The following is a 13,331-nucleotide window of genomic DNA, read 5'->3' as shown; positions in this document are numbered from 1 at the left end:
TACAGGCGCCTGCCACAACTCCTGGCTATTTTTTTTGTTGCAGTTTGGCCGGGGCTGGGTTTGAACCCGCCACCCTTGGCATATGGGGCTGGCACCCTGCTCACTGAGCCACAGGCGCCGCCCGCTCCTTGGGGATTTTAAAATAATGTATATGAGAGAATTTTATAAACTATAAAGTACTATTGAAGAAATAATTAGAGGCAAATATTGGCTGCCTCCAAAGAATAGTGTACCCTTTGTACTGACATGATCCAAACCAGATTACTGTATTTCCTCTCAGTTGCATATTTTGCAAGATACTGACAAGTGTAAACCAAGCAAATATTGACATGGAGATAGTGTCATTTGAAAATCAGTAGAAGAAATTGGAAAATTACACATAAGGATCATGGCAAGTGGAATGGAGGCTATGAGGCTTATTTAGAATATATGAAGGATGGTCATGAAGAAGATTTACTCTGTGTAGCCCCAGGATGCAAACAGGTAACACAGGTAATAGACTCCAGAGGGCAACTTGTGCTTTCAACCCTTGGTTTCATCATGTAGCAAATGATTTCCTCACCTTTAGAGAAGTCCTGCCACGGTGAAGGTAGTAAACTGTGGTGGTTATATCCAAGCTGAATGTGGACCCAGTGGCAATATTATTAGGAGGCTTCTATTATTAATTTGAAGTTCAGGCTAGATGATTCCCACTCCTTTCACAAATCCAAGGTTGTAATTAATCAAATGCAATGTTGCTGTCATGGTTATTAAGAATGAAAGGATCACACACTTGTATGCTGACAAATCTCAGAACACTTATTCTGAGAGAATAATTCAAGAGAGGATGGCAGGTGACATCAGCACAATCAAAGAGAGGAAAGACCATTTGGATGTCTCCACCAGAGAGAGGATGTTGCTTATATTATTATATCCGGCAGAGAATCTGTTTAAGACTAATATATGGGTGGTTTCTTTTGCTTGACAACACTATGGACATATTCCTAATCCTTAGCGTCCTTCAAGGATTGGCTGCTTTATTTCATATGGTAGTTTCTGTTGCACAAATTCCCGCTAAATATACTCTTCAAAAATGGTATATTACCCTTCAAAATGGGTATATTTGGGGCATTTTCAAAAATGGTTTCATTCCCCAATTTTGAGACGAGGAATAAGGAAATGCATTAAAGACTCAGTGAGTGCTAAGTTGACAAATATTAAATGTTAAAATGTTTGCCTGAAATGACTTTTGCAGTGTTCTGTTTGGAGAGCACACTGGCTCCGCCTCAGATTTTTATATTTGCATTACAAAGGCAAAGGCATCATGTCTTGAATTAACCATGGGTGGATCTTCGTGTCACGTCCACAGACTCCCATGTCTAGGTATGGTTCATAGAAACTGAACATGAAAATAAAGAAAGTAGAGAAAGAGATTTAACCCTCAAAGATAAATTAATTTTCATGACTTTTTTTTCCCCCTTCAGCTTCAGCTCTCCCTCCGCGCGGGAGGAGGCTGCGGGCTGCGGACTCGGTGCAGGAATGAGGAGTAATTGAGCTTGAGCTCGACCTGAGGGAGCTTCCTCAGCTGGTGTCGTTGCTGCAGCCTGCGGCGCCGGGTCCCGCGTTCTCAGCCGCCTGCCTTCTCCGTGCAACAACCTCTTGCCAAGACAGCGAAGCCGCGGCCGAAGTTGCCGGCGTGCGCCTCCGGAGGCGTTGGCTCGGGAACTTTTCACGTCATTTTCTGCTCCGGAGCCCCCTGTCGCCGCTCCGCGCAGCCTTCCCCTCCGCGAGTCGCCAGTGCTCATGGGGCAGGCGAGGAGCAGCCTGCAGCTCTGAGCCGACCCGGACTCCAGCCCGTGATGTCCGGCACCAAACTGGAGGACTCCCTCCCTTGTCGCAATTGGTCATCTGCTCCGGAGCTGAATGAAACTCAAGAGCCCTTTTTAAACCCCACCGACTATGACGACGAGGAATTCCTGCGGTACCTGTGGAGGGAATACCTGCACCCGAAAGAGTATGAGTGGGTCCTGATCGCCGGGTACATCATCGTGTTCGTCGTGGCTCTCATCGGGAACGTCCTGGGTGAGTCCAGGGCTGTCCCTTCCCCTCCGACCCAGGCGGCAAAGGCTCCGAAGACCCCTCCCTCCGCTTGGCATGCAAACAAAGAGGTCCCTGCTCTCTCCAGCGGGGTTTCCTAATAAAAAAAACATGAAAAGTTTTCTGATTTTATGAAACAGGACCGAGCCCTAGAATGGTTATTCCTTTTTTTTTTTTTTTTTCTGCAGGGAGAAGAGGGAAAGGGCGTTTCTTTTTTGAACCTAGGTTACAAGCGCAGGGAAAGGGGAGGCACGGGGGTCGTCAGGTGGATTTCATGGAGTGTGGGAGAATCAATCATCCTTGTGTGCAACGCGGCTGGGTGTCTCGGGGGCTTTGGGGAGAGGCAGAGCTGGCAGAACGCACAGCTGCGCCCCTAAGGAGCGAGCTCTGTCAGGCTGCTGAAGTCACAGAGCATTTGTGAGCGAGGTGGCGTGCCCTGTGGCAAGGAGGTTTAGGCTCCAGTCAAGAGGTAATGTGGAGGCAGCGAGTGGAGGGAGAAGCAAAGAAGGGGAGCGCACTCGCTCACGGAAGCTGAATTAGGCAGGAGCCGTGCCAGAAGCAGGGAGAAGGAGGGGCATCGGGGAAGTACCCCAGGATCCCAGTCATCCATCCTTCCATTCATTCATTCACCCCTTCAGCCAGTTTTTTTTTTTTTTTCTTTCTTCAAAGCGTGCTTATTTCCAGGCTCTGGAAATGTTTTGTATCAACTGTTTTTTGTTTTCATTTTCAAAGATCAGATTAAGCTTCATGCGAAACTCCCTCTATTCCTGGCTAAATCTGTATGCAAACACCTTTCCTCGCCCCTCCCCCTCTCCCCCCAATTTCTGAAGGTTAAGGAGCAGGTGGGAGGTGGCTTTACGGGGACTGTGATCATGGAGCATATTAGAGCAGGAGGGAAACCCACTTCAAGAAAAGGAGCTTTGGAAGGGAGGGTCAACTTAAAATGAATTGTGAATGGGAGACGAGTACACCTTGATGAATGGAGAGCCGGAGAGCGGGAGGCGGGGAGGCCTTTCACCTGCAGAGGGCAGTGTGGAGGAAGTCGCTGTCTAACCTGACAAGGGGAGGCGCGGGAGGCCGGGAAAAGACGTTCTTGATTTCAGTTATAAAAACAATTTGTAGCTGCAGGGGAAATGGTAAAGAACTTGATGGGGTTTCAAAATCTTATTTTGCTTACTTTCTTAAGTGTGTTGGTCTGGATAGGAAGCATTCAAAGTAGTCTCCACCAATTCAGCTAGCAGAATAGCTGCTAGTACGTGAATGAGAGGAATTCTCCAGAGAGTTAATAGAATGTTATTTGATGAGACAAGAAACCTCTGAGAACTGTAGTTTACTATGTCTATATTATTTTAGGCTATTTTCCCTTAGCCATTTTTTAAGTAAAAATAAAGAGACTCTGCTTGGGATTCTGGAAAGTAGATGAAAGTGAAAACACACATGACTGGGCTCTTATTATAAGGATATTTTTGTTGATAATCATGCCCCCCCTCCTTTTTTTTTTTTTTTGCTTCCCTCCTCTTGTCATCCATACTTAGGGTTACAGCTGTTAAGACCTATGGCTACTAGCATAGCAATATTTCAATATTTTCTGCATTAAGTCAATGCTTACTGAAAACTGAATAATCAAAATTGAGTATCTACTGTGTGCCAGACATGTTTACATGCACTCTCTCACTTAAACATCAAAAATATCCCCATATCGGACAGAAGAAGAAACAAGATTTAGAGAAATGACGTGATTTAATAGGGAACATGATTAAAATTGAGTTCCATTTCTTCTGACCTCAGATCCAGAATTTTCCATTATTATTCTACTCTAGAGCTAGAAAGCATATACAGAATAGATTCTCTGCTCTGAATGTCTGCAAGCCTATTGGATAGGTTCCTGTTATCCCCCACATCAGTGTCCACTGCCAATGAAATGCAATGAAGGGTTAATGGGACTGTCATTCTACCCACCAAAAACTTGTCTAGAGAAGAATGCAGTTGCTTTGCAGTAAAAAAGTGACATTTTTGCAGGAATAGCTATAAACCATAGCTATGTGACTTGCTTAATTTTATTTCAGGCTTAATCTTTGTGATAAAATATGCTATCCTTTGCTGCTGTTAGTTCATTTTTTTTTCTCTTCACAGATATGGTAATACATAGTCTTTATATCCTAATTGCATAGTGTAGTGATACATGTTAGTTAACCTAGGGAGTTTTAGTCTCAAGAAGGAAAGACCACTGTGTTAAGTCTACTTGTTTCATAATGTCAAGGAGACAGCCCTGTCCACAGCCCCAAGTGCTGAAATGTCCTATTCCATTCAGCTTAAAAAAAAAAAAAATTACTCAAAGCTCTCTGCACTCAAGAAACTGACAGCTATTTTCCTCAGGAATGATCCTCTCTGGCTAAACTGAAACCCATTCTTTACTGACATATTCTGTGAAAGTTGATGAGGTTTCGGTTTGACATTTAAACAAATGAGCAGTGTCATTACTCACAGACAACTTCCTGCTCTTTGATGTCACTGTCAAATTGGCAAAATGAATTAGAATGAGAATTGCTTTTTTGCCCCTCAGGTATAAGTAATTTTACACAGAGAGTGGCATAATGAGAAGTCATATTATTTATGCAAGATAAAGAGGCACCATTGCATATGAAGGTGAAATACCACTGTGTAGGCAGCCAATGTAATCACTGACCCTTCGGGGCCTTTCACCATTTTCACTTTCATGTAACTGACTACCTGTAAAAGTTCAATCTTGTTGCTTTTACAAATATAATGCCATCAGTTAGAAGTCCTACAGAGTCCTTTCGCGAGGTGGTGTATCAGAGTGTGCTCTGAGGAGAATAACAAGGTGATCATCCCCACCTCTTTTTCTTCTCCCTACACTCCATCTACAGTTATGCCCCCTCCCTACTGTCAAATGCTGCTTTCAGAGACAGAAGATAGTTTTCTTAGACAAAAAATGTCTATAGAATCGTGTGGGTATTTACATTCTAAAAAAAATCCTCATGCACGTCTAATGGTGGGATTTTTCTAGGAAGGAACATGGGGTAAGGTTCATGTTCTCCAGAATCTGCATATGCCACCTATCACCTATTCCTAAGTCTATCTACCATAGTCGAGTAGTTACATTCACTTATTCAAGCAGCACGTTTTGAGCAATATTTTTAAAATTAATATTTCTGTGGAAAGGAACTCTTGGAGAAATGCAAAGGAATATAATTGATGTAATTTTTTACTCCAGGTTCCTTGAGTAGAAACTGGTGGGAGCAATGTGTTCTAGTTAGTTCAAACATTAAATACTTATAAAAAATGATCAAATGTCTGCCTCTCTTCTGCATTCAAAGATATCAGAAGTTTCACCTGGTATACTTCTATCATCCCTGTTTTTGTCTCCATATGGCAAATGGGAATGACACTCAGTACACGTAGACCTCAGTCCCACTAGGCTCTTGCTTCTTATAGGCCCATTGGTTATTGGACTTTCCAAGTCTAATTTTTCTCATTGTAAATTAAGGTTGATAAGACCTGCCATGTAACAATCATTTCAGTATAAAAGGTGAAGATAGCTTCTATATAGAGGTATAGAAATACAAACACACACTTTTTTTTTCTTGACACATTGTAGGTACTAATTAATGCCAACTTTTATCCCTTTGTTTCAACTACTGAAATCTCTCTATGATGTGGTTTGTAGCCATCTTCTGCCTCCATGGCCAGGCTGTATCCCTGTAAGCTCTTTATGGCCTCTGCTCTAGCCTTTTTTCTCAATGCCTATTTTCCTAATAAGTGTGAGTAAAATGGACTTGGAACGTGTTTCTTTTTTATTTTTTCTATAGTAGCTCTACTCATCCATCTCCTTCCTTCCACCTCTCTGTGAAAGTCATACCAAACTCTGGGATAATTTTTTTCTCTGTCCCTCCCCAGGTTAAATTTGACTATAGTAGTTCTCATTTATTTAAAATTTTGAGTTATTAGTCACTGGTAGTTGGCTAGTCTGTCACTACCAATGTTTTAAAAAACACACATATGCACATGCACTCTCTTGGGCAATACATTTAATTTAAATCAGTTAAAGAATATTGTCCATTAAGGCATTTATCCAACAATAGTTAGTATAAATTAGGTGGGTGGGATGAGGGAAATACCTGTAATAAGGTGACTTCCTATAGAGGTAGTCTTATGTCTCAAATGGGTAAGTGGCAGAGTTGCAAGTTCCTGCTACTCCTTAGCCTAGGAGACTTTTCTTTTCTGCTTTTCCTAATGTCCAAGTTGCTTCAGTGTGTGTTTGTAAACCCATCCTTTCCTATGTATGAAACAAAAGAAGATTAGAGAAAATGTATTACTCATCTCTACCGACTCAATAAAAATCATGAATAGGGTGGTGCCTGTGGCTCAAGGAGTAGGGCGCCGGTCCCATATGCCGGAGGTGGCGGGTTCAAACCTAGCCCTGGCCAAAAACCAAAAAAATAAATAAATAAATAAATAAATAAAAATCATGAATAGTGATAATAAAAGGTAATGCCAGCCATTAAGCTTTAAACATGTTGGGCATTTTAAGTATAGAGTGCAAAAAACAAATGCTTTTCATAATGAGAGTTAAACTAAAGCTTCTGCATTTTTGCTAAAACCATGACCACTTAGTCTTATTTGGTAAAATAAATCATATCTTTGGCTTGAACAAAATCAGAATGGTAACTTTTTAAATGAATATCTGTCTCCCAGGTAACAGCAACATGTATTATGGGCACATGATGAGAGTACCATGTGTTACTGATAATTGAATGTAATTCATTCTTCCTATATTTGAAAAACTATATTAAAAAGTGAAATAATTGGAAAAATACTAATTTTGAAAAAAGGCAAACTATAAAGCTCAAATATAAACATAATGCTCCAGTTTTTTTAAATTTTATTTAATTTTTTAATTATTATACATACATAATAGTTGTACATATTTATAAGGAACATGGGATGTTTTGCCACAAGCATACACTGGGTAGTGATAAAGTCAGGGCACTGAGGTATCCATAACTTCAGGTATTTATCTTTTCTCTGTGTTAGGAACATTCCCATTTCACTCTTCTATTTATTTGAACATATGCATAAATTATATATGTTGTATAACTATTTCAATCTACTGAGCTGCTGAATATGACATCTCATTCATTCTACTATTCATTTTTTTGAGACAGAATCTCATTATGTTGCTCTCAGTAGAGAGTAGAGTGCTGTGGCATCACAGCTCATAGCAACCTCCAACTCTTGGGTTTAAGCAATTCTCTTGCCTCAGCCTCCTGAGTAGCAACCTCCAACTCTTGGGTTTAAGCAATTCTCTTGCCTCAGCCTCCTGAGTAACTGGGACTATAGGCACCCACCACAATGGCCGGCTATTTTTTGGTTACAATTGTCATTGTTTTTTAGCAGGCCCGGGACAGGCTTGAACCTGCCACCTTCAGTGTATGTGGCCGGCACCCTACTCACTGAGCTATGGGCGCCAAGCCCTACTAACTATTTTGTTCCCATTAACCATTTCCTCTTTATTCACCCTAATTTTTTTCTGGATTTTAGTAAAGCTTTCATGCAATTATATAATATGTATTTATATAAAATTTCATTATTTTGTATTTTAGATTATATTTCAAGATTTTCCTGTGCAGTAGCTATGCTAAGATTCCAGAGTCTCTTAATTCTCACTCAGCTCCTCGCATTTCAGAAACATCGATTACTGATGTAATTTCACTAGGATCTCTTTTCCTATAGCATTCTGATGTATCCCATGCCCTTAGGGATGCTAATCTTGTTGAGTGGTGGCTCACTGGTATGGTTCAATGAGTGACATATGATCAGTGAAGCTGAGGGTATTTCTCTTCAGTTCCTCTTCTCACCACAAACATACATGTATGGGATTATATGTCATTATACGCACTTATATATATTATAAAATCCTATATGCTGGGCTTCACAGATATGTATTTCCTTGATGCCTCACAACAAACTCATAGGGAGGAACTTTGGTGTATTACAATTAAGAAAAATAAAATTTAAAGAGCAATTTAGCTTATTCTGAAGTTAAGTCATGTAGTAAGAAGCACAGCAGGTTTCAAGTATGAATGTGCAGTTTCCGAGTCACACTCACTTTGTCACTCCATCCTCCTTCTTTCCCAAGCTTCTAATTCTGAGCGCGAAGCACAGAAGAAAGGAGGGAGGGAGTGGCGCTTCGACGTGTCCTCTAGACGATTTACAGGGTGACTCTGGCGCGTGGCCATGCTATTTCTCTGATAGACTATAGTTCTTCAGTTCTGAGGATGAGCTCATTTGATAAGTTAATCAAGGTCAGGCGAGGGTTACTTTACAAGAGAAAATTTCAAGGTAAAATTGGTGCTGCCAAAAATGCTTTTACCTGTTCAGGGTGGTGACTCACTGGGAAAAAAGGTAGATAATTATGGCCAAAAATTATTTTGTTATTGAAAGTGCTATCTTTACACAAAAATTAAGACTAAGGGACTAAACTCTTAAGACTTCAAATAATCTAGATTGTTTTTCTTTCTGTTGTGCATTTTTTTTAAATTAATGTTTACTTACACGCACCTTAAATTTCTATTGACTTTCCCGGATAGATCAATTTTTATTTCACATGATAATGTTCCTAGAACAGAATGATATATATGTACAAAGAGGTATTAGTTGCACACCAGAAAAGAAATGACCTTTAGACACTGATCTAAGATACTATTAAATGAAATATATTAGATAGATATATAGATATATGTGAGTAGTTTTTTGAATAGCTGACCCTGAGGATAAAATTTGTTCATTTTGGCTTTGTTCTTAATGAGAAATGATCTTTTAAATGAATTAGATAGATGTTTAAAATAACATTAAATTCCTTGCCAGTGAAACTGTTTCCTCATAAACAATAGCAATCACCAAAACCAAAATTGCTCAAAGTAAATGTCTATTTTATCTCTAAAATATATTTGGGGAGTATTACTGGGTCTTCGCCAATAATCTGCCTTCAATATTAAACACAAGAGAACAATGTTTGAATTGTATATAGTATTTTAGTCTTCAAAAGATATTGTCACACATTCTGACTCATATTTTTCACAACAACCTTATGAGGTGTATCTTTTTAATGAAGAATCTCAAGTACTTGAAGTAATTTAAAATCACTGTGGAAGAAAAACATGGGCACACAGAAATACCAAGTGGTTGTTTGTCATTGTGGGAAAAGCCTGCCAATTTCTTCTATTTCAAGAGGCCAGGATAAGTGATATAATTACCTTTGTCTGGACTTCAGCTATGCTGTCTTTAATAGCTGATTTTGTCAATACTCTGAAGACAAACTCACATTAACACAGTTCATAAACTTGTCAAAACAAAACAAAACAACAATAATGATCTTTTAGTTTACATCTTACAAGTTCTAGGATGCTCAAAGTTATTTCAATTATCAGACTTTTTCTGTAGACACATCTTCTTGTAGACGGTTATTTATCTGAATAGTTAGGCTATGCCATCAGAGTATGAAAACGCTGAATTCTCATTGGGTTAGCACCACAAATGTTTATTTCTTGCTCATTTAATGTATGATGTGGGTTGGAGAATCTTTTTTGTCCATGATCTGTGATTTGACATGAGGCATCCTCTGTGTTTTATGCACCATCTCAACTCAGGGACTCTGTGGTAACCAGTTTCCAAGATGGTTTCCAATGTCACTTCCTGGTATTCGCACTGTTGTGTAGTTGCTAAGATGGTATACTACTAAGATAAGTTGAAACATACATCATTTAGTAAGTTTCACATGTACCCTTGTAAGATACACCATAGGTGTGGTTCCACCAATTACCCTCCCTCTGCCCATCCTTTAAATGTCTTAACACAATAACTAAGAAAATTTCAGGAAGGCTATGTTTACCAGTGTGATGAAAATATGTCAAATGGTCTATAAAACCAGTGTATGGTGCCCCATGATTGCATTAATGTGTACAGCTATGATTTAATAAAAAATTTTTAAAAGAAACATACATCATTTAAATATTAGATTTCTTATAAGAGAAATAATTGATAATATTAGGAGACTTTGTAACAATCACTATGCTAGGATTGAAGGTAGCAAGATAATAGAATCCAAGGAATTTGCACTCTGGTTGAAGAGATGCCTTCATTATAATGTGACAAGTGCTATGATAGATGGGCAAGTGCTATGATAGATGGGTGTGCAGGATATAGTGAAAACATATGAAAAGAACATTTAGCTTCATTTGGAGGATTAGAGAATGATTCAGGAGGAGATGACACCTAAACTGGTTTTTAATAGATGAATTCAAGTTACCCAGGTGAAGAAAATTGGGTAAGGATGTTCTAAGCAAAGGAAACAACATGAGCAAAATCAAGGAGGCGTGAAATAGAATGAGCTATGAAGAGAATGTTAAGCAACTGGGTAACTCCTGTGTAAAGTACAGATGAGGAGAGTCTGGAGATGAGGCTGGAGCAGTAGATAAGAGTTGAGCCCTAAAAGGCCTTGTGTACCTTTCTTAAAATCTAGGCTTTGACACTGTAATTAATGGGGGAGTTGTTAAGGGATTTTAAAAAGAGTGCTTTGGCTGGTTTGTGCTTTCCTTGACAGCATTCTGAAGAAGATGTAGAGGTTAAATCCAAAGGGAGAAAGACTAGTGAAGGTTTCACATTGGAAATTGCGTCCTCTTTGCTCCATCTAATCAAGGCTGGGAGGCCGCTTTAATGAAAAAAAAAAAAAAAAATACCTGACAATGAAAAGCATAATCCAAATTCTCCAGATAATTATTCCAGGAGGCTTTCTACGTCCTGTGTAAGAAATGAAGAAAGGAAAGGAGCAGGTGAGAAGATAAAGAGAAAAGAAAATAAGAGAGATAAAAGGGAAAGGAGGAATGCATAGAGGAAAAACTGACAAATATTCAAATTTGAGAAGCAATTTCTCTTTAAAATATTTTAATTATGTCTTCTCTAGATGATATTCCTATGAATCTTGCATGCTATACTTCGATTCATATTTTCCAACATTCCATTTTTCACTAGGATCATTCTTGTAATAAGTTGCCTCTGGGGTTTTCAATGGGTCACATACTCCTTGTCAGCACTCACTTTAGATTATGCTTTGACCTCACATTAAAATCCAAAAATCGAAAAATGTGTGACATAATAGTTTCCAACTAGATCCACATTTTTTCTAAATTATCTCTAACTTTATAAATATCTTCACTTAAAAATTGATTTTAAAGGACATTTATTTCAGTCAAATAGTGAATGAAGGTGTTACATTGTCTCCGGGTCAGCCCTTAGGGAATTTCAGTGAGTATTTCTGTACAGGTTGGCATGGTAACACACTTCAAAATTTATAAAATTGTGGCTAGTTTAAAAGCTTTTATTTGCTATCTCTAGTTGACAATGGAAATACAACAATGATTAAAAATTGCAATATCTTTTCTAGCTTCTCAGTGAGCTTTTTTTGCCTACTCAGTGGCTCCAAAATGAATTTATAAGACATGTGGTTTGTAACCATATGAGGCTTTGATTTTATCACTACATTGCTAGAAATGGGGTCAAAAAGCCACCGGCTCTAATAATTTAATTCATCGATTCAGAATGAATTTGATGAGTCATCCACTTTGGTAGAAAATCATCTAGCTCATAAATACTATTTTGAAGGCAATTTATCTTTCTTAAAACGTGAGGTTTCTGCTAATCTTTCTGGGACAGGGGTAGCAAGGTCTGAGTAAGTGCTTAAGAAACCATTTTGTTATCGTGTGAAACTTAGACAACTTTCATTATTAAAAAGTAAATAAAACCTTAATCTTTCCAATTAAAATATTTGGTATAAAAGTTCCTCAGTTTTGAAAGGCAGAAAACAAAAAAAAAAAAAAAAGAAAGGCAGAAAACAAATACACTAACAACTGTCACTGGATGGTACAGAGAAAGAACTTAATCATTATTGAGACATTTATGTACTTGGGTTTGAGTTATACTTTGGATGCATGGAAACCTAGAAATACTCTTTTTCTTTGAATCATCAGAGACGATGATGTGACTCAGAGATTCCTGAAAGTCAGGAAGATTACTCTACTCTACACACATAGACATCTATTTTTTTTCTTCTACAGGCATAAAGAAGTTTACAACTGGTCACTGACAGGAAGCCAAATCATCGTAGTGGAAAGGGGGAAGATAAAAATTTAAGAATTTGGAAACATATAAATAAAAACACATGCATCCCTTATATCTGCACATACACAAACTCATTCGATAAGAATAATGTGATCAATAAGCCCTAATTTTTTCAAGTAGGATTAATAAACTATCTTTTAAGCATTAAAATTGCTAAAAACTGGACATAAGGCCTTGAATTTCAAAAGCGAAGACATATTTTTGACTATCCTTTGAGTACATGATTTCCACCCTGTAGGAAACTAAAAAAGATAACTAGACTGCAGATGAATGAGCCCTTGATTTAACATCCAGGTAAGAAAGAGCATCTCTTGGGTGACTGATCATCACAGCATAATTCGTTTTCCTTCAACAGACTCAACATATTCCTACTTGAGCATCTTTACAATACCTAGTCCCTCCAACCCTCCCTCAGCTGGCTCCTGCTCAGCTCACCTCACATTTTCACAGAAGTTTTCTTAGAACACCAAGATTGGATGCCTACCTCCAATGTATTAAAATAGCATCCTAATACATAGTCAGAGAATTATTACCTTTTGAAATTATATTGCTAATTTATTTGTTTACTTGTTGTTTCCCTAAGCAAAACATAAGTTGCATGAAGGTGGTTCTTTTATTTTTCTTGTTTGCAAGTATATCTTCAGTACCTACAACAGTAGGAAGAATATAGCATTATTTAGCTACCAAATGAATTAAAGTGTCATACTTCCATCAGGAGTAATAGTTTAGATATAAATACATTTTTAAACTAGGAATCGTAGGCTTTAAATTCTTCTATATAAATATTTAGAATAAAATTTCAATAATTTGAGTTACATTTGTAATCATTGTGGTCTATACGTTAAGTAACACATCCTTTAAATATTTTCTAATTATTATTTTTCTTTTTTTTATTGTTAAATCATAGCTGTGTACATTAATTTGATCATGGGGCACCATACACTGGTTTTATAGACTGTTTGACATATTTTCATTACACTGGTTAACATAGCCTTCCTGGCATTTTCTTAGTTATTGTGTTAAGACATTTATATTCTACATTTACTAAGTTTCACATG

General features: G+C 38.1%; 1 protein-coding gene across 1 annotated transcript in view; it reads left to right on the top strand.

Moving 5' to 3' along the window:
* The first annotated feature begins 1,575 nt into the window (after positions 1-1,575).
* Positions 1,576-13,331, top strand: part of HCRTR2 (hypocretin receptor 2) — a 106,636-nt gene continuing 94,880 nt past the window's right edge. Inside the window, exon 1 of the mRNA XM_053602254.1 lies at positions 1,576-2,061. Coding sequence (XP_053458229.1) covers positions 1,839-2,061 — 223 coding nt within the window. The 5' untranslated portion in view covers positions 1,576-1,838. The remainder of the gene's footprint in view (positions 2,062-13,331) is intronic.

Source organism: Nycticebus coucang, chromosome 9 (genome assembly GCF_027406575.1).
Source record: "Nycticebus coucang isolate mNycCou1 chromosome 9, mNycCou1.pri, whole genome shotgun sequence".
NCBI lineage: Eukaryota > Metazoa > Chordata > Mammalia > Primates > Lorisidae > Nycticebus > Nycticebus coucang.
This window is presented reverse-complemented; position numbering and strand designations above follow the sequence as displayed.